A 26,377-nucleotide genomic window follows, 5' to 3' on the forward strand; every position below is an offset into this window, starting at 1 on the left:
GAATTTTTAAAGTTGTTAAGCCTTTGCTTAAAGAAGCCTTTTCCAAGATGAATTTTTAAAGTTGTTGAGCCTTTACTGAGATGAGCCTTTTTAAATTTTCAAAAAAAATTTTTTTTTTAAACCTTTGCTGGGAGGAGCCTTCTTTAAATTTTCAAAAAAAAATTTTTTTTGAACCTCTATTGAGAGGAGCCCTTAAAAAAAAAGGATTTTGTGTTTAATGTTTTTTCTTTCCGAACAAAATGGTTGTTTGTTTGTCTTTGGCTTATTCCTAATTCTTAGAAATATGTAAAAAGGGGCAACTGTAAACAATATTTTGTATTATTTTTATTATTATTATTATTATATTCTTTCTTTCTTTCTTTTTCCTTCTTCTTCTTTCCTTTTTCGGTTCAGTTTGACAAAATCTAAATGCATTAAAAGCATTCTCCCTAAAGTAAAAAATCACAGCCACCGCTAGCTGCTGACAACCGTTTGACACCCTACCTAACTTGACAGCATGAATTTCAGCCACAAAATTCCACAGATCAGTTGAAAATATGAGATTTGAATCTCAAAAAATTTAAAATTTGAATATCAGAAAGCTCTATAAGTAGAACTTGTTTGTTGCAAAAAAGAAGGGAACAATCGGGAGAGACTTTGCAACATAAAAACAGATTATGTCAAAATATAAAACAAAAAAAAACTCAGTCCTTGGAATAGGGAACCCAGGGCTGAGAACTCCTAAAAAAAATTAGTTTAAAAAAAAACAAGTCAGAAAAAAAAAAGCTTTGGCCAAAAGTTAAAAAGTAGATCTATAGAATTTGAGGCTTTTTTTGGTGAAAGAAAGGTCGGATTTATGTTTAGAGGGTCGAAAGGAGTTTATTGGTGAATTTTAGGATTTTTTTATCATCAACATAGCAGTCGGAGTTCGTTGATAGCAAGGAATACAACGACCGTCGCAACGGATGGCCACCGACTCTTGATTTGTTTAAAAAAAAAAAGAAAAAAAGAGAGTTTTTTTTTTTTTTAGAGGAGAGAAACGAATGATCTAAAAAAAATTAAGGTTTTATAGAAATTGCCAAAAGCCAAAATGAGGTCGTTTTATCTGTGTATCAGCTCACGACTCGACCCGAGGTCTACGCACCCAACCCGTAGTATCGTTTCCCTTTTAACCTTTGATCGATCCAACAGAATCGACTCAGATCGAACCAGACTAGTGTTGAACTGCCAAACCAACCAGACGGGGGAAGCCACTGAACTGATCAGATCCACATTGACCGGATAGTTGACTGGTCCAGTTTAGGTAAAAAAAAAATTTTTGAATTTTTTTTGTTATTTTAAATTTTATTACTAGGCAAATTAAAATGTTTAAATTTTCTAGAATAAATTTTTGTTGTTAATAAAAATAAATAATGAAATATATAGTAAAAATTTGTGATAATTTGGTAATTTAAAAAAAAAACTAATAATATTAAAAAATAATAAAAATGCAAGAAAGAAAAATTTTTATATAACGATAAGATTTGTAGGTACTCCAAGTAGTGATACCTACGAAATCTGTAGGTGAAATTTTTTTTTTAAATACTACCAGTGTATTTGAGTATTTATATCAATACAATAGAAATTTTATTTTTTTAGTCATAAAATAATAAATAAAATTAACAAATTAATTAAAAAAGTAATAATATAAATAAGAAAAAAGAAAATTTTATCCGATGATGGGACTCTAAAAGTATTCTGAGTAGTGATGCTTTATGAAATCCCCAGGTGAGGAGATTTTTTTTAATATTACCAGTGTATTTGAATATTTATAGAAAATCTTCAATATAATCAAAATTCATCTTTTCTTCAAAGATTTAAATAAAAATAAAAATCAATAAAATTTCTAAAAAGGAGAATAAAATACATACATCAACATATCAGCATTTTGCATTGCATGCGTAATAAATTTTTTACGAAAAGTAAATTCCAACCTCCGAAGATGAGATTTTAAGGTATTCCAAGAAGCGATGCCTAAAAAATCTCAATGTGAGAAGGAGTTCTTCTAATATTACCAATGTATTGGAACATTTTAAGAATTATATTAATAAAAAGGTTCCAATTTATTTTTCTCAAATAAAATTTGAACAATAAATATGGAATAATAATAAAAGAAAAATCAAAATTTCAATAAACAAAGAAAATCAAGGAAATTATTTTTCAAACACCGAAAATAAGATTGTTTTTATCAAAATCAATGGATAACACATAATTAATTAATATCGTTTTAAATGGACACTATAGGAGTGCTAATTCTTTCCTACACGTAACCGACTCCTGGACCCAGATTGTTTCACAAGCCCTAAAATTATCTTTTTAAAAGATTTTAATTAATTTTAAGATTTTATTAAAAGGATATATTTTAATAGGTGATCAATCGCACCTAGCCAAAAAAGATTGGTGGCGACTCTGTTATTTTTTTATTTCATTTCCAAATTTGTCGGGCGGACACAAAACCATTACAACAATAATATTTATATATATGCTATATACATGATTGTTTCTTATGATAGGAAAGACAAAGATTGGGATTACTAGCAGAAAGCAATAGAAATATAGCCACGTGAGTGGATCAAAAAGCTTTGCAAGAAAGCGAAAAGAAAAAGTAAGTAAAGCAATTAATAAAAAAGTTGCTGTTGATATCCGTTTAGCACTTTTTATGTAGTTAAAGGGAAAATTGTAAATTTACAATTATTATTCTATATTAACAGTTTGGATAGCTTCAATACATGATATTAAATTTGCCTAAATGATTGAATTTAATTTCCACGGTTGATATGTATCAAAAAGTCATTGTTTATGTCTTTTTAGGACTTTGTAGTGCCATTAAAGGGCAAAATATAATTTTATAGTTATATTTATGTTTTAATAGTTTAGATAGCTTAAATACATGATATTAAACTTGTTTGAATGATTGAACTTGATTTCCATTATTGATATGCATGGAAAAATTGTCATTTATGTCTGTTTAGCATTTTTTTATGCCATTGAAAGGCCAAAATACAAATTTGCATTTATTATTCCATTTTAACAGTTTAGATAGCTTTAACACATGATATTAAACTTGTCTGAATGATTGAACTTAGTTTTCATGGTTGATATGTGTGAAAAAGTTGTCATTTATATCTGTTTAGGACTTTTTATGCAGTTAAAAAATTAAATGTAAATTTTCCTTTATTATTTTATTTTAACAGTTTAGATAGCTTCAATATATGATATTAAAATTGTCTGAATGATTGAACTTGGTTTCTATGATTGATATGTACGAAAAAGTTATCGTTTATGTCTTTTTAGGACTGCACTGTTAAAGGGCATGAAGAAAATGTAATCTAAATAAAAGAACTAAATATCTATGACTAGGGCATTAAGTCTATGATACCCTAGCCCAAACAATAATTGGGCTAGACTAATACCAAAGCCCATCAGTTTATTAAGAGACCAATTAGTAAAAGAAAAAAGGGCTGAAATATTAAATGAAAGAAAACCTAGCTATCGAGAAACAGAAAGAAAATATGAGTTCTTCTCCTTTATCTATTTTAGGGTTAGAGAGTAAGAAAAATCAAGTTGGAGATTCAGAATCAGAGGCTACAATCAAGTTAATCCCCTAAAGGTGAGTATATGCCTTTTTTTTATTTAGAAGAAATATCAAGTTGCTTGCTATTATTTGGAGTTGAAGTTTTGAGAGCAAAACTAAGAAAAATTATGAAATCTTTCATTAATCTTCATGATCTATTTGGGTAAATTACTGGGCTTTATTTATTTCATTTTCTTAAGATTTATTGATGATTATTGAATGGAGTTTAAAGACTGAAAATAAGGATTTGAGATTTTAAGGATTGAAGGAGAAATTCTATTTTTGGATGAGATGCTATGATCTGTAATAGTGAATAAAATAGAATTTTGTATTAATGGATAAATTACTACAATGATTATTATATATTTTTGGAAAGCATGTTGAATCTACTTTCTAATGAAATAAACAGAAGTCAAATATGAGTTTTCTATGAAGAGATGTCTAATTTTTACTTAAGGATATATAGGCTGTAAGGCAGCAACATCAGGGTTGAATTTCAAAAATTATCTTAATTTTTATACATGGATTTACAAATTAAGCCAAATATGTTTGGAAAGCTTATTGAGCATACTTTCCAATGAAATAAGCAAAATTGAATTTGAAGTTTCTTATGAATAAATACATAATTTTTATGAGAAGGTATACAGGTTATCTGCTAGCAGCATATAACATGGATTGCAAAAGTTGTTATAATTAATCCACAAAGAATCACAATATGGGCGATATATGGTTAGAAAATTTATCAAGTCTAGTTTCTAATGCATTAAAAAGATTTTAATTCTGAATTGGATAACTTGAGATATGGTCATTTTAGTGAAAGTAGCATTAGTTACTCGAGTTAATTATTGTTTAACTTAATTATTTTGGTATAAGTGGTCTCAAATAGGTTGATTAATTATTGTTATGTTAAAATTATCTTAAATAGGCCATTAATTATTTTGAGGGAAAAACTAAGTGATGAAATCGAAAAGAGGTAAGTAGAATGTCACACACTTTACTTATTTTTGAACCTATGCATATATGTATGTTTCTAAATGAGTAAATATTTTATTTCTTTATTTTTGATATATGAAAATAGGATCAAGCATATGATTATTTTATATTTTTGCTATGTAAATGATGGATCATGCTTATGAATGAAATAAGAAAATGATTTATGTTTAAAGAATAATTTTATGATAGCTACGTTTTTACATCCCTAAGAAGTAGGATCATCGACACCATAACTAATTTTATGATCCTGACTAACAGGTTATAGTATTTAGCATAGACATGATCATACGGCCCTACTAACGAGTTATAGTAGTTAGCGTAAGGCCTTGGCTAATAGATTATAATAGTTAGCAATGATCATGATGATGGAATTATCGATATGGCCAATATCATAGGTTATAGCAGTGACCGTAGCTAATGATAAACGAATGATAATGATGATTTATGATAATTTTTAATGATTGATCCATGATTTGGTTTGATTACATATTTGAATGATAGCATATTTTGCAATGATTTATGAAGTGACATGTTTTGACATTGATTTATAAATTTACGAAATGTTTGACAGAACAATGATCTTTGAAATATTTTAACATTATGATTTGACAAATGTTTTAAATGATCTATATAATATGTATGAAAAAGATGTTTGATCCGATAAGGTATGTAAGCCTATAGTTATTGAACTGTGATTTGCTCATTTTTCTTTACTTTTTCTTTACACATGAGTAAGTGATAAGTTGATTAGTTTTGTGAAAAGCTAAAAGATCAAATGAGAAAGATTACTTAGTCGTTGGAGATAATGTTGGCCAGTGAGATCTTATGAAATAGTTTTATATTTTATATGGTTTGTATTTAGATATATAGAGATATATCATTAGTTGGATTAAAGATATAGATTTTACTTAGTAGACTATATCATTTTATTGAAGAATTTTAGAATAGTAAAAAAAGAAGGCTTTGTATCACTTTGGGGTTTTATTTCAAGGTAATATGGCCGTGTTGCATCTTGGTCTCAGGGCGCAACATAAAGTGGTATCAGAGCTTAGGTTGCGGTCTTTTGAGAATTTTTAAAAGTTAGACTATGATGAGATTTTCTTTAAAAGCCTAAGCTATGTTTCTTGGAGATTTTCTAAGAGTTCAAGTTATGATCTTTAAACTTTGTGAGATGTTAAAGAGCTTATAATACGATATTAAAGATTTTTTAAAAACTACGATTATGATATTTAGAGATTTTCAAGAAGTTAAATTATGTTAATTAGATTAATAGTAATTTTCCAAGAATGTAGCTTATGATTTTTGGGTTGAAAGAGATTCTATGAATATAGTTATGATCTATATACTATGTGAAGATTTTTAGGAATTTAGATGATGACCTCTAAATAATGTGATAATTTTTCAAGGACATAGTTTGATCCATAGATAATAGTGGTGAGTACAAGTAATGATTCGATGAATTTTGGAGTAGTTAAAGTTTCAATAAATTTTGAGGAATCAATAATTCAATGATTCTTGGTGTAATTATTTTGGCTGATATTTACATATTGCTTTTGAATCTTATAGTTAAGAGAAAGTGTAATTCCTTTGATATAGTGCGATTTTATAAGTTGAAGAGATTTTTGATGTAACTTATAATGAGACATATTTTATGAGTTAAAAGATTATTCACGAGAATGATTTGATCATTGGAGATCCTAATGGTTAGAGAAAAAGACATTTGATTTAATGAGATTTTGAAATTATTTGATAACTATTAAGTGAATCGTTGATCATAGATTAAGATTGGAATAAGAGTGTACATTATTGGAATTAAAAGTATAGAATATTGGAGTTGGAATGAAATGATATGTTGAAATTTTGAAGTAATTATTTATGGATTATAATGTTTGAAAATTTATTTTGATGGATTTAGTCCAAAATATTACAATTGTGGTAAATAGTTTAATATACGTAAAGAAGGATATTCACTTTATTTAATTTTACATTTTTATTGAGAAAATATTTAAGATTTGATCCTACAAGTTAGACGTTTGTATAGTTAATTTGAAGTTTGATCATTAAATTCCTATTTGGGGTGTACTGATTTTTTTTTAATGGCTAAAGTGAGTAATTTGTTGTTATAGTTTCTAATTGAAGTATACTATTGAATTCCTTCAAATTTTATATTTATGGAAAACATTGCCTATTGTGGTACAAAGCTATGTATTTACCAAGGAATTAAATTTGTGGATAAAAATTAAAATTATGGTTATCTAGATGATTTAGTAAGGAAGTTGGTTTTGAAAGAGTAATCGATTTACAGAAATATATATGTTTTGGCTAAGAATGATTGTTTGAAATATTACAAGGGCAAAAGATTGGTTGAAATCTTACAAGTGATAATTTTGTGTATTTGGTGATGCTAAGCATGTATTCGATTTTAGAAAAGTTTGAAAAAACTTTTGAAATAATGTGATACATTTGGTCATTGTTTGTAAATATACTTTTGGGATGAATTCAAGTATTTGAAGTTTTTATTTTTTTTTAATTATATAAGAGAATTTTACTTATGGATTATGATGCATAGGTTTTGACTTTGACTTGGAGATGATAGCAATATATTTGGTAAAAAAAAAAATTTGAGACATTATGATGTTTGTGGGGATTATGAAGAATCAATTATTATACGATAATTGGTCTATTAAATCAGAAAGAACAATATTCAAAATTGGAGACAACTTTGATAACTAGAGATTTATGTATGAATTTACATGGTGTAAATTTATAGATATGATCTATTGCATCGATTTCATATGTTTTATAATGGTTAATTGATTGAAAATTTTATATTGTCGGTGGAAAAAAAAAAAGAAAATTAAAGTACTATGTGATTTTTTTTTTGTGACTAAAAGATTTGTTGATATTGTTATTCAACTTTAAGATTGTATATGGTTATGAATATTCGGCTTAAAGCGAATTACGTGAAAATTTATGGACATATGCTTTTTTTGTAATGAAACAATGTTATGAAAGTTAATTTGTTAGAATTTTATAGGAAGGAAATATTAGAGTGCGCAGTGGAAGCCTGATTTGTTTTAGGTTCTAAATTTTATACTATTGTTAGTGGAGAAAGTGATGAATCTTTACTAAATAAGTACTAATGGATTTTGGATAAGAATGTTTTGTGTTCCTTCTAGTTTTTGAGGCTTTCTTGTTGATTGACATTCTTTTAAGAAGTGTTTTTGTCATGACTTGAAGAGAAATATTTTATAACGATAGTCATAAGATAAATATTCAATGATTCATTTTGAGGTTTTTAATGGAAGTAGATTTAAGTCTTAGACTTATCAGGATAAAAGCAAAGAAGAAAAACTTTTATTTCTTGAATTTATGGAATAAATGACTGATAAATTTTGGTTGATTAAGCAATGGTTTAAAGTAAACAAAAGAATTATACCAGAAGTTGGAGATATGATTTATAGCTTCAAGTGGTTAATCATTTATACTCGTTACGAGGATTATAAAGTAAGAAAGGTTAAGTTTGTATTGTAAAGACATTTGAAGTTCTTGGTAAAGTAAAAGAAGTTCAAAATAAAGAATATTGTCACCTCCGATGTCTACTGTACATGATGAATCTATGTTAAGAGAATATCTTGGTAGAAGCTACGTGATTGGATATGAGTATTTAGAAATTCAAGATGATATGAGTTTTAACATATTGAAAATATCTTTTTCAAATGGTTGATTGGAAAGAACAAGTTTTGAGGCAAAATGATTATTTTTGTCAAAGTTTAATAAAACAATCATAAAACAAGATATGTGATTACGAAAATGGAGGAATAAGATGTAGATGTAAATCAAGTTTCGAGGATGAAACTTTTTATAAAGAGGGAGAGTGTGATACCCCAGCCTAAATAATAATTGGACTAGACTAATACCAAAGCCCATCAGTTTATTAAGAGACTAATTAGTAAAAAAAAAAAAGGTTGAGATATTAAATGAAAGAAAACCTAGTTATCGAGAAACAGAAAGGAAATATGAGTTTTTCTTCCTCATCTTCCTTAGGGTTTGAGAGTAAGAAAAATCAAGTTGGAGATTCAGAATTAGAGGCTACAATCAAGTTAATCTCCTAAAGGTAAGTATATGCCCTCTTTTTATTTAGAAGAAATATCAAGTTGATTGCTGTTATTTAGAGTTGAAGTTTTGAAAGCAAAACCAAGAAAAATTATGAAATCTTTCATTAATCTTCATGATCTATTTGGATAAATTAATGGGCTTTGTTTATTGCATGTTCTTAAGATTTATTGATGATTATTGAATGGAGTTTAAAGGCTGAAAATATGGATTTGAGATTTTAAAGATTGAAGGAGAAATTCTATTTTTGGATTAGATGCTATGATCTATAATAGTGAATAAAATAGAATTCTGTATTAATGGATAGATTATTGCAATGATTATTATATATTTTTGGAAAGCATGTTGAATCTACTTTCTAATGAAATAAATAGAAGTTAAATCCGAGTTTTTTATGAGGAGTTGTCTAATTTTTACTTAAGGATATACAGGCTGTAAGGCAGCAGCATCAAGGTTGAATTTCGAAAATTGTCTTAATTTTTATACAAGGATTTACAGATTAATCCAAATACGTTTGGAAAGCTTATTGAGTCTATTTTCCAATGAAATAAGAAAAATTGAATTTGGAGTTTTTTATGAATAAATACATAATTTTTATGAGAAGGTATACAGGCTGTCTGGCAGCAGCATATGACGTGGATTGCAAAAATTGTTATAATTAATCCATATGGAATCACGAGATAAACCATATATGGCTAGAAAGCATATCGAGTCTAGTTTCTAACACATTAAAAAGATTTTAATTCTGAATTCGATATCTTGAGATATGGTCATTTTAGTGAAAGTAGCATAGGCTACCATAATTAGTTACTCGAGTTAACTCTTGTTTAACTTAATTGTTTTGGTATAAGTGGTCTCAAATAGGTTGATTAATTACTGTTATGTTGAAATTATCTTGAATAGGCCATTAATTATTTTGGGGAAAAAACTAAGTGATGAAATCGAAAAAAGGTAATTAGAATGTCACACACTTTATTTGTTTTTGAACTTATGTATATATGTATGTTTCTAAATAAGTAAATGTTTTATTTTTTTATTTTTGATATATGAAAATAGGATCAAGCGTATGATTATTTTGTGTTTTTGCTATGTACATGATGGATCATGCTTATGAATGAAATAAGAAAATGATTTATGTTTAAAGAATAATTTTATGATAACTACGTTTATACATCCCTAAGAAGTAAGATCATCGACACCAGAACTAGTTCTACGGCCCTGGCTAACGGTTTATAGTATTTAGCATAGACATGATCATACGGCCATGCTAACGGGTTATGGTAGTTAGTGTAAGGCCTTGGCTAACGGGTTATAATAGTTAGCAATGATCATGAGGATGAAATTGTTGATACGGCTAATGTCACGGGTTATAGCAGTGACCGTAGCTAATGATAAACGAATGATAATGATGATTTATGATAATTTTTAATGATTGATCCATGATTTGGTTTGATTACGTATTTAAATGATAGCATATTTTGCAATGATTTATGAAGTGACATATTTTGACATTGATTAATGAATTTATGAAATGTTTGACAGAACAATGATATTTGAAATATTTTGAGATTATGTTTGACAAATGTTTTGAATGATCTATATAATAAGTATAAAAAAATATGCTTGATCCGATAAAATGTGTGAGCCTATATTTACTAAACTGTGGTTTGCTCGTTCTCCTTTACTTTTTCTTTATACATGAGTAAGTGATAAGTTGCTTAGTTTTGTGAAAAGCTAAAAGATCAAATGGGAAAGATTACTTAGTCATTGGAGACAATGTTGGCTAGTGAGATCTTATGAAACAGTTTTGTATTTTTATATGGTTTGTATTTAGATATATAGAGATATATTATTAGTTGAATTAAAGATATGAATTTTACTTGGCGGACTATATCATTTTATTGAAGAATTTTAGAATAGTTAAGAAAGAAGGCTTCGTATTACTTTGGGGTTTTACTTCAAGGTAATATGGCTGTGTTGTGTCTTGGTCTCGGGCGTGACAAAGTCAAATATTTAGAGAACTTGTAAATAGAAAATAAAAGCATTAAAGCAAAATGAAAATAGTAAATAAATAGCAAGTAAATTTAAATAATAGAACCAAAACAAAGTTGGTAGAATATTAAATAACATTAAATGTAAATAACAAGAAACAAAACCACACAATGATTAATCTTTTGGAGCTCTATGATAAGACCATCATATTAGTCTCCAAGGCCATCTTTTCTAACCTTCAATGAGCTTGAGAACAAGAATTTGATTGCTAGAAAATTAAATGAAATCGAAGCTTAAAGTAAAAAATAAACATTGGTGGTAAAGAAAAGAGCTTAAACTTGTATTTAACAATGTTGGAAATTACAAAATGTAAAGTTTGCAAAGGAAATGTAAATAAACAAGCTGAAAGAAAACTTGAAGAACAATAAACAGCTAAGAAAATAACTAAGAAAGTAAATAAAATAGAGCTTTAGTGGGGGCTAATTGGCCAACAAACATGCTGCCGTCAAACTTTGGAAACTTAAAGAAAAACTAAAAAAGAACAAAAAGAACAAAAAAGTCTCCTAAGATCAGCTATTGGGTCCTATTTATAGAGAATTTTAAAGGCTCCTCTAGCTAATCAATGTCCAAAATGCTCAATCTCAACTCTCCAAAAAGTAGCTTAAAAGGGGACTATTCTGGGTTGTTGTAAAAGCTCTTAAGTGTTGCTTGCTGAATTAGAAATACCATTTGTCTTCTCCTCATGTGATGCTTGTCTAGTTGGTCCAATGATACTTCTTGAAAGGTTAATGTGTTAGTTGAGTTCTCTTCTTTCTCGAGCTTTAAGGATAGCACTTTTAGTTATTTAATAGGCCAGTTACTAGCCAACAGCAAATCAGGATAACTTAGGGTAGATTTAGTTGTAGTTGGGGGAGGCTGCTTCTTTAAGCTTCTTGAGACCCATGTGACTTCTTGTAGATGGATTAATGAGCTCCTAAGAGAATGCCAAGTCAACTGTTACTCAGCTTTACTTTAATATTTTGGAAACATCTTCAAACTATGACATCATGGGAGAATGGCAGCTTGCAAAATTCTAGCAGCTCACGTAAAAAGCATTTTTCATTCTTGGAGATCCTTGTGCTATCTTTTAGGCCAATGAGAAGGTAATTTAATTTCATGTAAATTCTAGGTAGATTCGATTGAAACTAAGGGAGGCTGCTTCTCCAAGCTTCTTGAAACCAATGTAACCTCTTCTAGATAGATCAATGAGCTCCCAAAAGAATGCCAAGTCAGATACTAGCTTAGCTCCACCTCAATCTTTTGGAAACATCATCAAACCACGACTTCATGGGAGAATGACAACTTACAAAATTCCAACAGCTCACATATAAAACATTATTTATTTTTGTGATCCTTATGCTATCCTCTTGGCTAATGAGAAGGCAGTTTAATTTCATGTAAATTCTGAAATTTTCAGCCCAAATTTTTTTTTAAAAGCCAATAGGCTACACGATTTTCTCCAATTTAATTCCCTTAAGTGCGGCTATCATGCATTGCACATTCATCCACCATAGTGCTCATGTGATGCCAATCTCCACCCTTCATTTTTATAACTTAATCGAGGTCAAAATATAACTTCAATCAGTTCATAGTTAACTTTATCTTACAAGTCAACTCCCTAAAAGTCCTTATTATTAAATGTGCTTTATTCATGATTTTGGTCACAAGCCTAAGTAAGTATTCTTGCACCAACTTGATCCACATGATTCGGTTTTGAGGTTTTTAGAATTGTGGCATCTCTGGTCCTCCATTTTTTACCTTAATTTGCATTTTTAACTTAGTAACCTACAAAAAACAAAGTAACCAAGCTTAAGAGAATTTGTAAAATTTGCTAAATAATAAGTTAAAATTAAGTCAAGAATGGTAACATTCGTACAATAAGACCTAAGATAATTCTATAAAATATAGAATTATCAATTATGAACTTATGATTTGAAATTCTTATACATGTTCATTGATTGAGCTAAACCACCATTGAAATATCATGTACCACTTTGGGAATAAATGTTTGTATCTTTTTAAATTCAGTATATTGCTATATATGATTTGAAATGTATTTGCATATTCTTGTATGATTTTGATTCAAATATACATATGAATTGTGTTTAAATACTAGAGTATGTTTGGTTTGAATACATTGTTATGCATTGAAATAATTTGATATATATTTGAATGTGTATTTGGATCATAATGCTTTCTTTGCTATAGCATGTGTTCCTCATGTTTGGAAAATCATGTTTATATAATTTTGGTTATAACATGATGATTTGACTTGAATTCCTATTTTTCTTTGAAATTGGTATGTGAAGAAGAATGCATGAGAATTAAAAGCCTCCATGTATGAGATTAATCGTAAGACTTTAAAGGCTGAATCGAGTCAATGTAGGCATGAAGAGTTTCAAAGCAGAATTTAAATTATGTTTTCATTCAGATGACTTGAAGATCAAGCAACTGAAAATTTCTTGAGGAGAATCCAAACCAAAAGGATTTCATTTAAAAAAAGTCCAAGAAAGCAGTTGAAAATTTCAGACTTTTACGAGCTGCCAAGAAGAGTTGAAATCACACCAAGCTCTTGCAAAAAGGAGTTTGAAATCAACAAGAAAGCAAAACCAACTTCTACTCAACTTCTTGAAGCCAAGAACAAGTCCTGATACATTTTCGAAAAGATATTCACTCTTATTTAACCAAGATTCGAGAAAGAAGTCAGATTCTTTTTAAGAGCTCATTCACAGCAAACCACTTTCAAGAATCTTGATCTATAAATAGCCAAGAAATAATTTGAGCGAGAGTATGGACTTGAGATGACAGACCAATCCTTAATCTTTAGTTTTCTATTTTTGTTCCTCTTAAGTTTACTTTGGCATATACTTAGTGGTTGGGCTAACAGACCAACTACCCCAACCTATCTTTAGTTTTCTTATTCTTATTCTTTAAATTTCAAAATTCTTTACAATTTTTTTAAATTCGGTTTTAATTTATTGTTCTTGCATTATTTTAAATTCAATTTAAGATTCTTGCGCTTAATTTAATTTCTTGTTTTAGGAACATTTAGATTAAGTTTATACTTGCAAATTCCTTTAAGATTTCAATTTATTCATGTTAATAAGTTCTTAATTTCGGTTCTTACAATTTAATTTACTTTTGAATTTCAATTAGGTTAAGTAATAAGTTGTTAAATTTCAGTTTTTAATTAAACTAAGTATTCTAATTTCGATTTTTAGTTTTAATATTAGGGTTTATATATGTTTAAATTTAGAATGCATATTTAGGATTAATTTTGGTTTTATAACTTAATAGTTTATTGTTTTCTGTTTCATGCATGTTAGTTAAGGTTTAGTTGTTGATGCAATCTTTAGTTTACTTTCTTTAATTGTTATTTTGAATGTTTAATTGAGGTTTAATTATTTGTTTTTTTGCATAATTAGTTAAGTAATTGCTTAATTCTTAATTTTCTGAATGTAATTAGAATGTTATAATTTCGGTACTTAGTATTAACATTATTTACAATCTCCATGAAAAAACAAACTCTATTCAATTTTGTATTACTTGTTACGATTTATGCACTTGTGGAATCGAACAATAATAACAAAAAATTCATTGTAAAAATTATTCAAATTTAATATTGCATTACATTTTAATAAAAATTTAGTGTCATAAAAATCATAACAAATTATTTAAAAACATGAAATAATATTTTATTTAAAAAAATCTAAAAGCATATATGAATAATATATATATATATATATTAGGTTAATAATCATGATTTTAATTAAAATAATAAAAAGTTCAATTTAGCAGATGATTATCAACATCAATTAAGAATTACCTAATTACAATTTTTTATAAAAAAAATTCATTTAATACACTGTTTTTATTAAATTTAAAATAAAACAATGCATTAATTGCAATTTCTTTTCTTAAATATCACTTTAATTAGACTAATATTTCTTTAAAATAAAATCTATTGATTTTATTATCATATATATAATTGTATAAAATAAAAAAATAATTAAATGCAAATTTACACGATGACAAAAATGTATAGTCACACACGATCGTGAATGAGCATTATGTACCAATATTTTGTAGCAAAATTATATATTCTTTTACATGATATAATTTAAATACATAGGCCAAGTGCATAATAACTATCAAAATTTATATTTTGGTATAACTATTTGTTAAATGGTATATTAAACAACCCTAAAAAATATAATATTTAAAGACTATAAGCTACTTATTAATGTAATCAATTAATTGATTTTTAATTCTTTGTAAGAAAATATTCTTTTTTTGTGGGTAAAGAGATATGACTATATATATAGTTTAGTAACATCAATTGTTAGACTAAATAGTCCCAATCTAATTACACTAGCAGAAGCAAATCAAACAATCAATTAATCACATAAGAGACAGTAATTTAACGTTGTTTAGTCTAATTAACCTACGTCTACAGATGAGAAATAAGATTTACTAGTTATAGAGAATTACAAATATATATCAAAACTTATCAACCACTCAATCATCAATACCTATAGACCCTGTTAATCTCCTATAGTCCTATGGAGTATTCTCAACCCAAACAAATACATACCCATGTGCACCCTTTCAACATAACCAACCACATACCCATTAACCAACCACATACCCATATGCATCTATATATCATACCTATGTAGATCCTCTCAGTCTTTTCTAATCTATTTACAAATATTCAAACATATACACTCATAAGACGTAAATCTCTAATAGTCTTATGAGGTATCTATCATATAAAATCTTACAACTATCTTACATCTTTTTCTCATATCTAACCCTATAAAGACTTCACCTATTTATAACCATACAAACTTGCCTATTAAGAATTCATTTTCTCTTAGAATTCTTCTTCTACAAGTCAAACTTGCTTATTAAGAATCTCTTTTCTTTTAAAATTCTTTTTCTGTAAGTCTTCTTGTCAATCAAGTAATAACTAACAAATCTCAAATAAATTTTTTATGGGATTTGAGTCATTCTTCTAACAATCTCCACCTTGACTCAAATTCTATCAAATCATTTATCTTCATGCTAAACATACTTGGCTCCACCTACAATAGAAGTCTCATAATCATTTTCGCTTATGTGTCTTCATGCTTCACGCAAATTGATCCTCAATCTTCAAAACTTGAACTCAACTCTTCTGTTAAATCGAGCTTCTCTAGACTTATCTCTTCTCATGTCTTGAACCATCAGCTTTGATACCACTTGTTGAAAATCATCACAGCTTTGATACTATTTGTTAGGCCAAATGGCCATAATCCAATTACACAAGTGGAAGCAAATCAAACAATCAATCAATCACATAAGAGATAGTAATTTAATGTGGTTCGATTCAACTAACCTACATCTATGGATGAGAAATAAGATCCACTAGTTGTAGAGAATTACAATCATATATAAAAATATATTAACCATTCAACCATCAATACCCATAGACCCTCTTAATCTCCTCTAATCCTATGGAGTATTCTCAACCCAAATAAATACATATCCATGTGCACCCTTTTAACACAACCAATCACATATCCATATGCACCCATACATCATACCTATGTAGACCCTCTCAGTCTTCTCTAGTCCAGTCACAAACATTCAAACATATACACCCTTAAGTAAATCTCCAATAGTCTTATGAGGTATCTATCCCATAAAATTCTACAACTCTCTTACATCTTTTTTTCATATCTAACCCTATAGAGACTTCACCAATTTATAACCATACAAACTTACTTATTAAGAGTCTCTTTTCTCTTATAATTCTTCTTTTGTAAGTCAAACTTGCCTATTAAGAATCATTTTTCTCTTAAAATTCTTCTTTTGCAAGTCTTATTGTCAATCAAGTAATATTTAACAAATCTCAAACAAATCTTTGGAATTTGAGTTATTATTCCTAACATCAATGTCTGTTAATATTAAAAGACTTATATTCTTTACATAATTTTAATTTTAGTAATTTATTAAAGTAAATAAACTAAAATACTTTTTAATTTAAATTAGCACAAATTAAGTACTTTTGAACGTTCATTTTACAAAATTAATTTTTTGCCAACACACACGAAACTTTAATTTGATTCAAATTTATTCACATTTTATTAGTTATTGAATGCTAAAATTGATCCTAAAAAGATACAAAAGATTTATTAAAATGAAATGAAAGTAATTTATTATTTACTGTAAAAAAACTTAATAATAAAGAATTATAATTAAATTAATAAAGATAAAAATGATATGCATGGTTTTGAAATTAAAAAAGTTATAAAAATTTAATGGTTAAAACAATTTTAAATTAATAGTAATTTATAAAAAATGATCTTCCATTCATTTTAACTTTGTTAACTTATGAAATTTTAAATATTTTTAAATTTTAAATAATAAAGATTTGGCATATTTTTTGTGTGCATCTTTTGAAATATAAATGAATTTAGAAATTATCAAAAAAATTTATATACGTAATATTATTTTTAAAATTTATATATATAATATCATTTTCAATCGCATAAATATTAAGATAGAGATTAAAAATAATTAAAAATTAAAAAAAAGCCATCGGACCAAACCAACGTTAGTATCACACCGCGCCCTCATCGTTGAGTGATGTTTGTTTGCACTGGTACCAGTATTAGTAATAGTAGATGTATACATAAATTAAGTTTTGACCAAAAGATATAAATCTTATGTAAAACTCTAAATTAGAAATTGGAAATGAAGGATGTGGGGTGTGGGCTCCATTCAGTTTCCGTGCACAAAATTATGGATAAAGTTTATGAAGGGCCACTTAATTTATATCTAAATCCTATTTGAGTTATTGAACTTTAATTTACCATATTTAAGTTATTAAAATTTTTAAGTATATTAAAATTGATCATCTTAACAAATTTCATTCAAATTTTGATAAAAAAATTACATAATTATTATGTTATCACTTACATCATCTGCCACATCTGCTAATTAAATTTATATAATTTCATGAAAGATTATTAAACTTTCACTTAATTTCCAAATAATTATTTGAGTTTTAATTTGTTACTACAAGATTATTAAGTGTATCAAATTTAATAATTCTAATCAATTTTATCCAAAATAAAAAGTTAGATAAATTTTAAATATTGAATTCAACTAAACAACATCTAAATTTTTTATATAACTAAAAATCATTTTATACCAAAAAAAATCAAAAGAAAAAAAATTAAGTATACCCAGAGCTAACAATCACAAACTTTTAATAAATATTTATTTTTTTCTAAAGTATTATTGTTTTTATTTAAATTAAAGAGCATAAATATTTAAATAAAAGAAAAAAATCGTTATAATTTAGTTAAAGCAGTAATACTTCGAAAAAACAAAATTTTATTAAAGGTCTGTTAGCTTTGTATTTATTTGATTTTTTTTTTTCTTTTAGTTTTATGTGAAGTACGAGAGGATTTTCGGTTACATAAAAAATCTAGCTATTATTTGATTGAGTTCAATATTTAGATTTTATCTAATTTTTATTTTTAGATAAAATTTATTAGATTGATCAAATTTGATATAATTAACAAATTTTAATGAATTTATACTAACAAATTAAAGTTCAATTACTTATTTAAATATTAAATGAAAGCTTAATGATTTTTCATTAAATTATATAGGTTTAATTAGCTAATGCGACAGCTGGCGTGGTTAATGACATGGCAACCATGTCATTTTTCTATTAAAGTTTGGATAAAATCTGTTAAAATTATCAATTTTGATATATTTATCAAAATTCAATGACTTAAATCAGATAAATTAAAATTTAGTGACCCCATTCTCAATTTTTAATTTAATTTATTGGAACGAACAAGGCGACCCTAAAGTTGCGTTTAGCCCTCTTACCCCGCAGTCAAGGGTTTGGACGTCATGTCACCAAACCTCTCTGTCAGGACGGGATGGCGGTACAAGCACGTCTTGCATTTGCTCCCCTCTGCGTCTTTGTTTTCCTTTCAAAACTATAAATAAATATTAGTAACAATAAAATAGAGAATAAAAAGTTTAAAAAAAATGTTTGGTTCGAAAGAATTCAAATATATTTTTTAAAATTTTATTATTAAATATTTGATTTTAACATTTAATTTAAAATAATTTAATTTTAAAAAAATTAATAGATTTTAAACGATATTCAAAATTTTAAAATAAAAAATTCACTTTTTTCTCATAATATTTTAAGTTTTTGAGAAAAAATAATGTTATTTTTAAGTTTAATTTGATTAAAAAATTATAAAAATAGTCATTAATAGTTTAAAAAATATATTTAAAAATAAATGTAAGTCAACTATAAATTTTTGTTAATAAAAAATTTAATTTATATATAATATTTGATATAAAAAATAATTGTAATAATTTTTTATAAAAATTAAATGAAATTATTTAAGACAAAAATAGAGACAGATTGGATTTTAGTCGCATATGAGTTTGTGTCATGTAAAATATTTTAAAAGAGTAGATAAAATACTTTAATTTTATATCAAATATAAAAAAAATCACTAAAATATAAATGGATTTACATCATTTATTTTTTATGAGATGGTTTTTATAGGATAAAATAAATCATAAAATTAAAAATAATAGATGTAAATGATAATAATTAGATTGATTTATATATCAAATGAATGCATGCTCTAATCTTAAAAGTCTTTTTTCTGGTTGTTGGCTTTGGCTGCCTTTCTATTCTCCTTCTTTGAAAACAGCCTTTTGCTTCTTTTTCTATTAAGAGATCGAAAGTCTCTCTCTGTGTATTCAAAGAATCAAAAGGAGAAGACGGAGAAGCGAAGAGGTAGAACATGATTGCCTTTCCTTCATATTCAAAGTCCTTAATTTGTTCCATTTCTTTTTTTTTCTACCTCCACGAATTCTCTTTTTCACCACACACACAATTTGATCTTTATCTATTTAATTCTTACACATTATTCCTTTAAAAAAAAATCCTTGGCAAATAAGGATTGTTGTTTTAATCGATTTTCTTGATATATATAAATATATATACTATATAGTATAAAAGACTGATGACTCGATCATTCTGCTTTCCAAGAAAATTTTGGTAAATGGTGGCTTGAAAAGGATGGACAAGTGTTTATGAAATCTTCAATTCGCTTTTGTTTTGTTTTGTTTTTTGGTTTCCTTTGTCTGCTCTGCTTTAAAGTTTAACTTGGTTTTGAAGGGTGATCGGCTTTTTCCACCCTTAAATCACGGACAAAGTCTCTTTTATTTTTAGAAAAGAAGAAATGAAAAAAAAAAAAAAATGATTGTGTGGAGAATAATTCAAACAAAACATCGGCCTTTGAAAACCAAAGAGACAGACCGACTTTTGTTGGGATCGAATACAATACCAGCGCGTGTGACCAACTAGCCTCCTTTTGTTTTGCTGCTTTTTTCTTATTCACTTTTCTTATTTATTTATTTACTTTTTGTTTTGAGAAAACACCCAAAGGCTCTCTCTGTGTACATGTTTGATCCTTTGGTAACAAAGGTATTTCATTCTTTTATGTCGTTCTCCCTCTTTTCTGTGTGTTCTCAAGTATCTATCTATCTTACTGGTTCAATTAAGTTTTCTGGTTTTTTTTTTTTTTTGTTGGGATTTTGGCATCTCTTTTGCGAATGTTCCTGTTTGAAATTCATAACTCTATCATGCAATTCAAGCATAATTTGTTTTTGATAGAAGGCAAATTTAAAATTTATCTTTTTGTGATTAAGCTGAGTAGATTGTAAAATAGAAATTTCTTTCTAACTTGGATTTAGGACTAAGTTCTGCAAATTTTCCTTGTTAATGGGTTCTTTTTCCTTTTGCTCTAGGAGTTTGGGGGGGGGGGGGGGGGAGGTGGGTGTTGTAGCTTACATCAATACAGATTATATTACATTTAAAACAGATTGCAAAACCCTACCTTTATGGTTCCAAAATTGAGTATCCTTTATCTATTTCTGCTAGTGACTGTCTTTTGGGGATTTCTTGAACTTAATGGGCAATTGCATTGCTGATTGATTGGTTATGAGTGTCTTAATGGAGCACAAAATCATTACTTGGTTAAGTTATAAACATTCAAAGTAAATAATTTGAAGGTACTAAATGTGGTTTTTGTGTGGAAAAGGCCAAGTGATATTTGAGGTTGGATTAATGTATGAACATCTGTGCTCTTCTATCAATTTCATGGTTGTATCTATTATGTTAGTGTTGGAAGGAAGTTACCGTGCTTTGGGAACTTAACAAAATGTTTATTTTTATAACTTTTAATTTTGTATAGACATTGTTGTTGTTGGCAATGTGGTTGAGCTCCTGTTAATGGAATGGCTAAAGAGGCAATTTTTTTAATTATTATCTTATGTTCAATGAATTGTGACAGGCTCCTGCAGTATACATGCTGTGTCTGTTTGCAATTATGGTTTTAAGTTTTTTCTTTCCCCTCCTCAGCTAAATTTATGTTATGGTGGAGGATTTCTGTCATTACTATATGATACATTTATTTTGATATTTTTCCAGATATTAAGGATACTTGTTACCTAGATGGATGGATATACTGGTAAAGGAGCTGTTGATGGGCTTGTTATACATGTCAAGGGATCAGGTCTCATCTTGAAGGATCAAGTTAATAACAGAGAACAAAATTCTCAATTTTGCAACCGAATTGGATGCAGTGGCAGGCTGAAATCCATGAAAGGTACTCCAAATGGCTGCTCAGAAAAGTTTAAATCTTTGAGTCCTTACCGCACTTCATCAAGTGGAAGGCAAATGATTGGAAGTTCCTCTAGGGCATACTCTGCAGTTAGCAACACTGGAAAATCCTCTACAAGTCCTCAGAAAAAGCTATCATGTCAGCTGGAAAGAGATTCATCTGAAACTAATAGTGTTCAGGATGAACCACAAGTGTCAGAGCTCATACATCCACCAGGAAAGATTCAAAGAGGGCTGCAGTCTGAATCTGAAGATGCTGATTCTAGGGAACTAACAGTAATGGAAGTGGGAAGCACTAGTGTAGCATCAAACATAAGACCAAGGAGAAACTTTATTCAGAGATCTGGGTTAGACAACCATTACACTCTTGCCAGTCCGTCTACTTTGGCATGTCAAAGTGCTTCCCAGGCAACTCATGCTAACACAAGCAGGTACGGTTTGAGAAATCTAAGATGTAACTCTATTTCTGATGTCCTGTCTGGTTGTTCATCATCGGATTCAAGCCTCGGTAGAAGGAAAGATACAGTAAAAAAGAGAAACTCTGATGGAGTGGGCAGTTCCTTGATCAGGGGAAAGAAGTTGATTGGGTCATCTTTGGAGGGACATAACAACAGTTCTAGCCATGGTGTTTCTATTTCTGACTCAAGGCAAGCCAGAAATTGGTCTCCTAACAGGGATATTGGAGTTGTTTCGTCAGTCAGGACTCGGAAATCCAGCAGCAGTTATGGTAGATGGAGACTCCCTAATGAAGCAAATGGAAATAGTTTAACTTTGGACGAGTCCCCCATAGTCATGCCACAAGTTTCTCAATCTGATATACCTGTCGATTTGATTGATCCTGTTTCCACAGAAACTGCCTCAACTCATTCTAGTTCTTACAGTGGACCAGGTATTACATGTGAGAGTTCACGCAGTATCATGCCTTCTAGTCCTTCAGAAGTTGGCTTTAACCACACTTCAGTGAACCAGGATAGCTTCCGGTGCTACAATATGGATGGCATTGCGGAGGTATATTAACTGGATATTTCAACCTGCATTGTCTTATGCACGGATTTATAACTTTCTCATTCTTCATTTTTTCTTTCTATGGAACCAAGGGTAGGGACTGAGTGGGGTTGCAAATATGTTTTACCCATTAATATCTCAAATCATCTGGTGTTACAGTACTCTCCATGGAGAGGCAAAATTGAACCATTAGTAGTTTGTTTACAGTATTGTTGAATTACCGAAGCTTCATCTCTTACTGTTGTTTTATATTTATGCAGGTATTATTAGCACTTGAGAGGATTGAACAAGATGAAGAGTTAACATATGGGGTAACTAGTTTTGAAGTGTCCCTTTTTGCCTGATTGTTCTTTGTTGTTGATTCTGTTTTTGTCTTGCAGCAATTACTTGTTCTAGAGACCGGCTTGTTCCTTAATGGCCTAAACTTTTATGACCGGTATAGAGACATGAGACTGGATATAGATAATATGTCATATGAGGTTTGTTTTTGTTTCGTTACGATGGTGCAAAGTTTGTATTTTATTTTCCCCACTCTATGCTTGCCGTTAAAGATAAATTATGGAATTAGCATTTCTCCTGCTATCGTGACAGGAATTACTAGCTCTAGAAGAGAGGATGGGTACTGTGAGCACTGCGCTATCAGAAGAAGCATTGTCAAAATGCCTTAAAAAAAGCATCTATGATGCAACGTCTTCAGAGGATGAAAATGTTAGCTGTGATGGTAAAAAGGATGATGTCAAATGTAGTATATGTCAGGTCCTTTTCTATAGAACTACCCGCTTTATCAATGTAGACTGTATGCTGTTTATCTTCCTCTGGTCATCTATGGATGTGACTGCAACGGCTTCTCGTCTGGTTTCAGTTGAACTTAATAGAATTCATTGATTTGCCTTCTGCAGGAAGAATACGTCATCGGAGGTGAAGTAGGGAGGTTGCAGTGTGAGCATAGGTATCACGTGGTGTGCATACAGCAGTGGCTGTTGGTGAAGAATTGGTGCCCTATTTGCAAAGCATCAGCAGAAACGACGCAGTCTTCTTCGCTCACCTCATAATTGAGTTGAATTTGAATAGAAAGCAAGAGACTTAGTTTTCTTTTGTACAAATTGGTGGCTTATCTTCAGCATTTTTAAAAAAAAAATTTTATGATCCTATTTAAATATCAAATCCCTTTCATGTTTGTCAACTAATAAACCAGATGCTCTTGGCCCTTCACTGGAACTCATTCACCCATAAAAGAAATGTGAATCAAAATACACATGTTACCGCTGTTCTTTGAGCGTGATCAGATTTTTCCTCTCTTTCTTGGTTAATGTGAGTTAGGTGTTTGATGAACTTATTTTTTTCCATTCTTAATGGCTGGCAAAACCAAGGTCCTTTTCTTTTGTGGTTCTCTCAGACCGGTAGATGCTATTGGTATTTGCTGATAAACGGCGATAGAGGATCTTATGTGATAGTAACAGCTATGAGCTTTATTCCCCCATTTTCCGCTGTAATAAGTTATGCCAAATTCTGCATAAATTCTCGGTCATACAATTAAACTCAATCCTCTGCTTGCTTCTAATTCTATTTTGGACTTGGGAATGGGAGGCACTCCCAGGAGTAATGCAAAGGCTTTTGATACTCTTATGGTGGCACCTACTTGTTCCTTTCTAAACCTCTAAGCTATGCGTGCCTTTCGTTTTCACTGGTTTTACGGTTCATTTTTCAGCTTTTGATTTGGTTACAACAGGAGGAGGTATGGGGTTACATCAAATTGAAATAATGGAGGAGGGCATACAAAATTTAACGAGAGCTCCAAAAATAGACACCTTTGTCTATGAGGTATAACAGTCTCTGTTCTGTAATTAACGTTGTCCGTAACCGCAGGTCTCCAAGGTCAATAAGGACTTGGATTAACTTAGTTATTGACATTCTGAAACGTACAACGCAGACAAAAGGAGATTCCCTTGTTACAAATACAAACGAATTCAGGAAATAAATTCTACTGAAAGTACAATTATATTGTGGTTGATGATGCTGGCATCAATTATCGTTCTCTAATATTGATATGCCAGTATTTAGCCATGCAGTAGAAGCAGACAGCCAGCTCAAGTTAATACCATTCCCTTCATATGTTTAAACTCTGAAATTAAGTTTCAGTCCTTCGAATCCCCAAAACTTCGAAGATTCAAGTTTGATTATAAATAAATGTAATGTGTTAGGTTCCCGAATAAAGCATGCAACCTTTGATCAAAGAAGGAAATGAGAAAACGATACAGATGCGTGCAGAAAGACGTGAAAACAATACCTTCATCAGTATTCCAAACCAATATTATTATTATAATAGAAAAATCTAAAAAATCTTTTGCCATGGAAGAACATGGCTAACAAGTAGCCCAGCATACAGAAGAGGAAATGGATATGGGCATTTCTTTAAAATTAACCTTGTTTTTTTTTTTTTTTTTGGCAAGAAATGATACAGGTTGGCACAGAAGAAATATTGTAACAACAGGTACACAAGATTTCCAGGTTCCTCATGCTATAGAACATTATAATTTCATTGCTCTACCCAAGCATTGCCCTTTCAAACGGTAACATCGATGATGCTCAAACCCTCAAGACCATCTTGATGGTCTAATTTGGGTCCTCCCGACAGTTGATCAAAGTTTGGGAGCGTTGATATTTGATAATGTCCAACATAAGTCCTCATGATTATGCCTCAGAATTAGAAAGGTTGTCTCCCCTACCATCTCGGTACATAAATATTAGGTGATTTCACACTATAAAAAAATCATTCACGACTTCATCAACTGAACCTCAATACCAGCCGCATGGTCCAGAATCTTCAAATAGATGAAATGGCTAACGAGGTTAATGCTGATTGTAGAAAACAAGACAATGGAGACCAAGATAACTGAATTTTGCCGAGACATGGTTAACCTCCTTTGCAGCTTCAGCAGAACTTTTAAGTATAAATTTTTACATTTAGGGGCAAAAGGCAAACAACAAATTCATTGATATTGCAATAAGTTTCATTACTTTTCTTATCAAGCTCATGCCTCATCTCTGCTCATCTTCACAAGTGATGTAAGTATCTCCATAATATGAATTGGCCAATCCCTACAGCTTAATAATGTTCAATAACAGCTGTCTAATTGACATTTGCCCCTACCTCAAACACACAATCAGGCAACTCATACGTTAAAAAGTAATAGATTATCATCTCTTTAACAAGTTTCGAGAATAAACAAATGAAATAGTGAAAAAAAATTAAAAATAATTGAAGTAGATACCATCACCAACTTTTGCACATCTAATAGTTACAGTGTCATAATGCGGATAAAACTGAGAACACAGTTTTTCAGATTATGATATACTGAGTAACAAAAATGTAATAATGTAAAGTGAAGGGGTGAAAGTTACAAATCTAATTATCTAAAAACATAGAAAGAAAAAAAAAAAATTCCAAAAACAATTATATTGAAAACCTGCTCATAAATTAAAGGACAACTCAACAAAACATAGCGTTTCTTTGAATGCATGTTATCAATTACAAGAAAAGTTATAGTGCAAAATTAATGTTCCAATACCTACAGCAGAGTGAAGTCAAAGAAATGCTAAGCGCTAGCAAGCGTGCCTACTCCTACTGAATAGGAAAAGGCTGTTGGTACAGAATTTTTGTCATCCAACTTATACTTAATTTAGTCACAGGCAATCCTGTTCATCTACAACGGCCCTTTTCCTGTTCCAGATAGTCTGACCTCAGAATGCAGATTGGATGGTTTAATCCCCAGAATACTTGTAGAAAAATGTAAGCATTCTGCAGACAAACCTAGCATGATGGTTTTGATGGGGCCAAAATATCCCCACTTACAGAGCTTAAGATCAAAACTAACAACTGCTTCACATTTGTAAGCTCAGAATAAGCAACTCAGGACCAA

General features: G+C 29.3%; 1 protein-coding gene across 2 annotated transcripts; it reads left to right on the top strand.

The window, feature by feature from the left end:
• Positions 1–19,392: 19,392 nt before the first annotated feature.
• Positions 19,393–23,728, top strand: LOC111302830 (uncharacterized). 2 transcript variants are annotated; one of them, XM_022898683.2, is made up of 6 exons: positions 19,393–19,562; positions 21,261–22,460; positions 22,718–22,768; positions 22,838–22,936; positions 23,049–23,213; positions 23,357–23,728. In XM_022898683.2, exons 2-6 carry the CDS (start codon positions 21,285–21,287, stop codon positions 23,507–23,509), a joined length of 1,644 nt encoding a protein of 547 aa, XP_022754418.2. In that variant the 5' UTR covers positions 19,393–19,562; positions 21,261–21,284; the 3' UTR covers positions 23,510–23,728. The 2 variants fall into 2 exon arrangements, with proteins under 2 accessions (XP_022754418.2, XP_022754419.2); XM_022898684.2 differs by lacking the exon at positions 19,393–19,562 and adding an exon at positions 19,975–20,255.
• The last annotated feature ends 2,649 nt before the right edge of the window (positions 23,729–26,377 follow it).

The sequence above is a fragment of the Durio zibethinus genome, chromosome 13 (assembly GCF_047325235.1).
Source record: "Durio zibethinus cultivar Kanyao isolate XHJ-2024 chromosome 13, ASM4732523v1, whole genome shotgun sequence".
In the NCBI taxonomy this organism is placed as follows: Eukaryota; Viridiplantae; Streptophyta; class Magnoliopsida; order Malvales; family Malvaceae; genus Durio; species Durio zibethinus.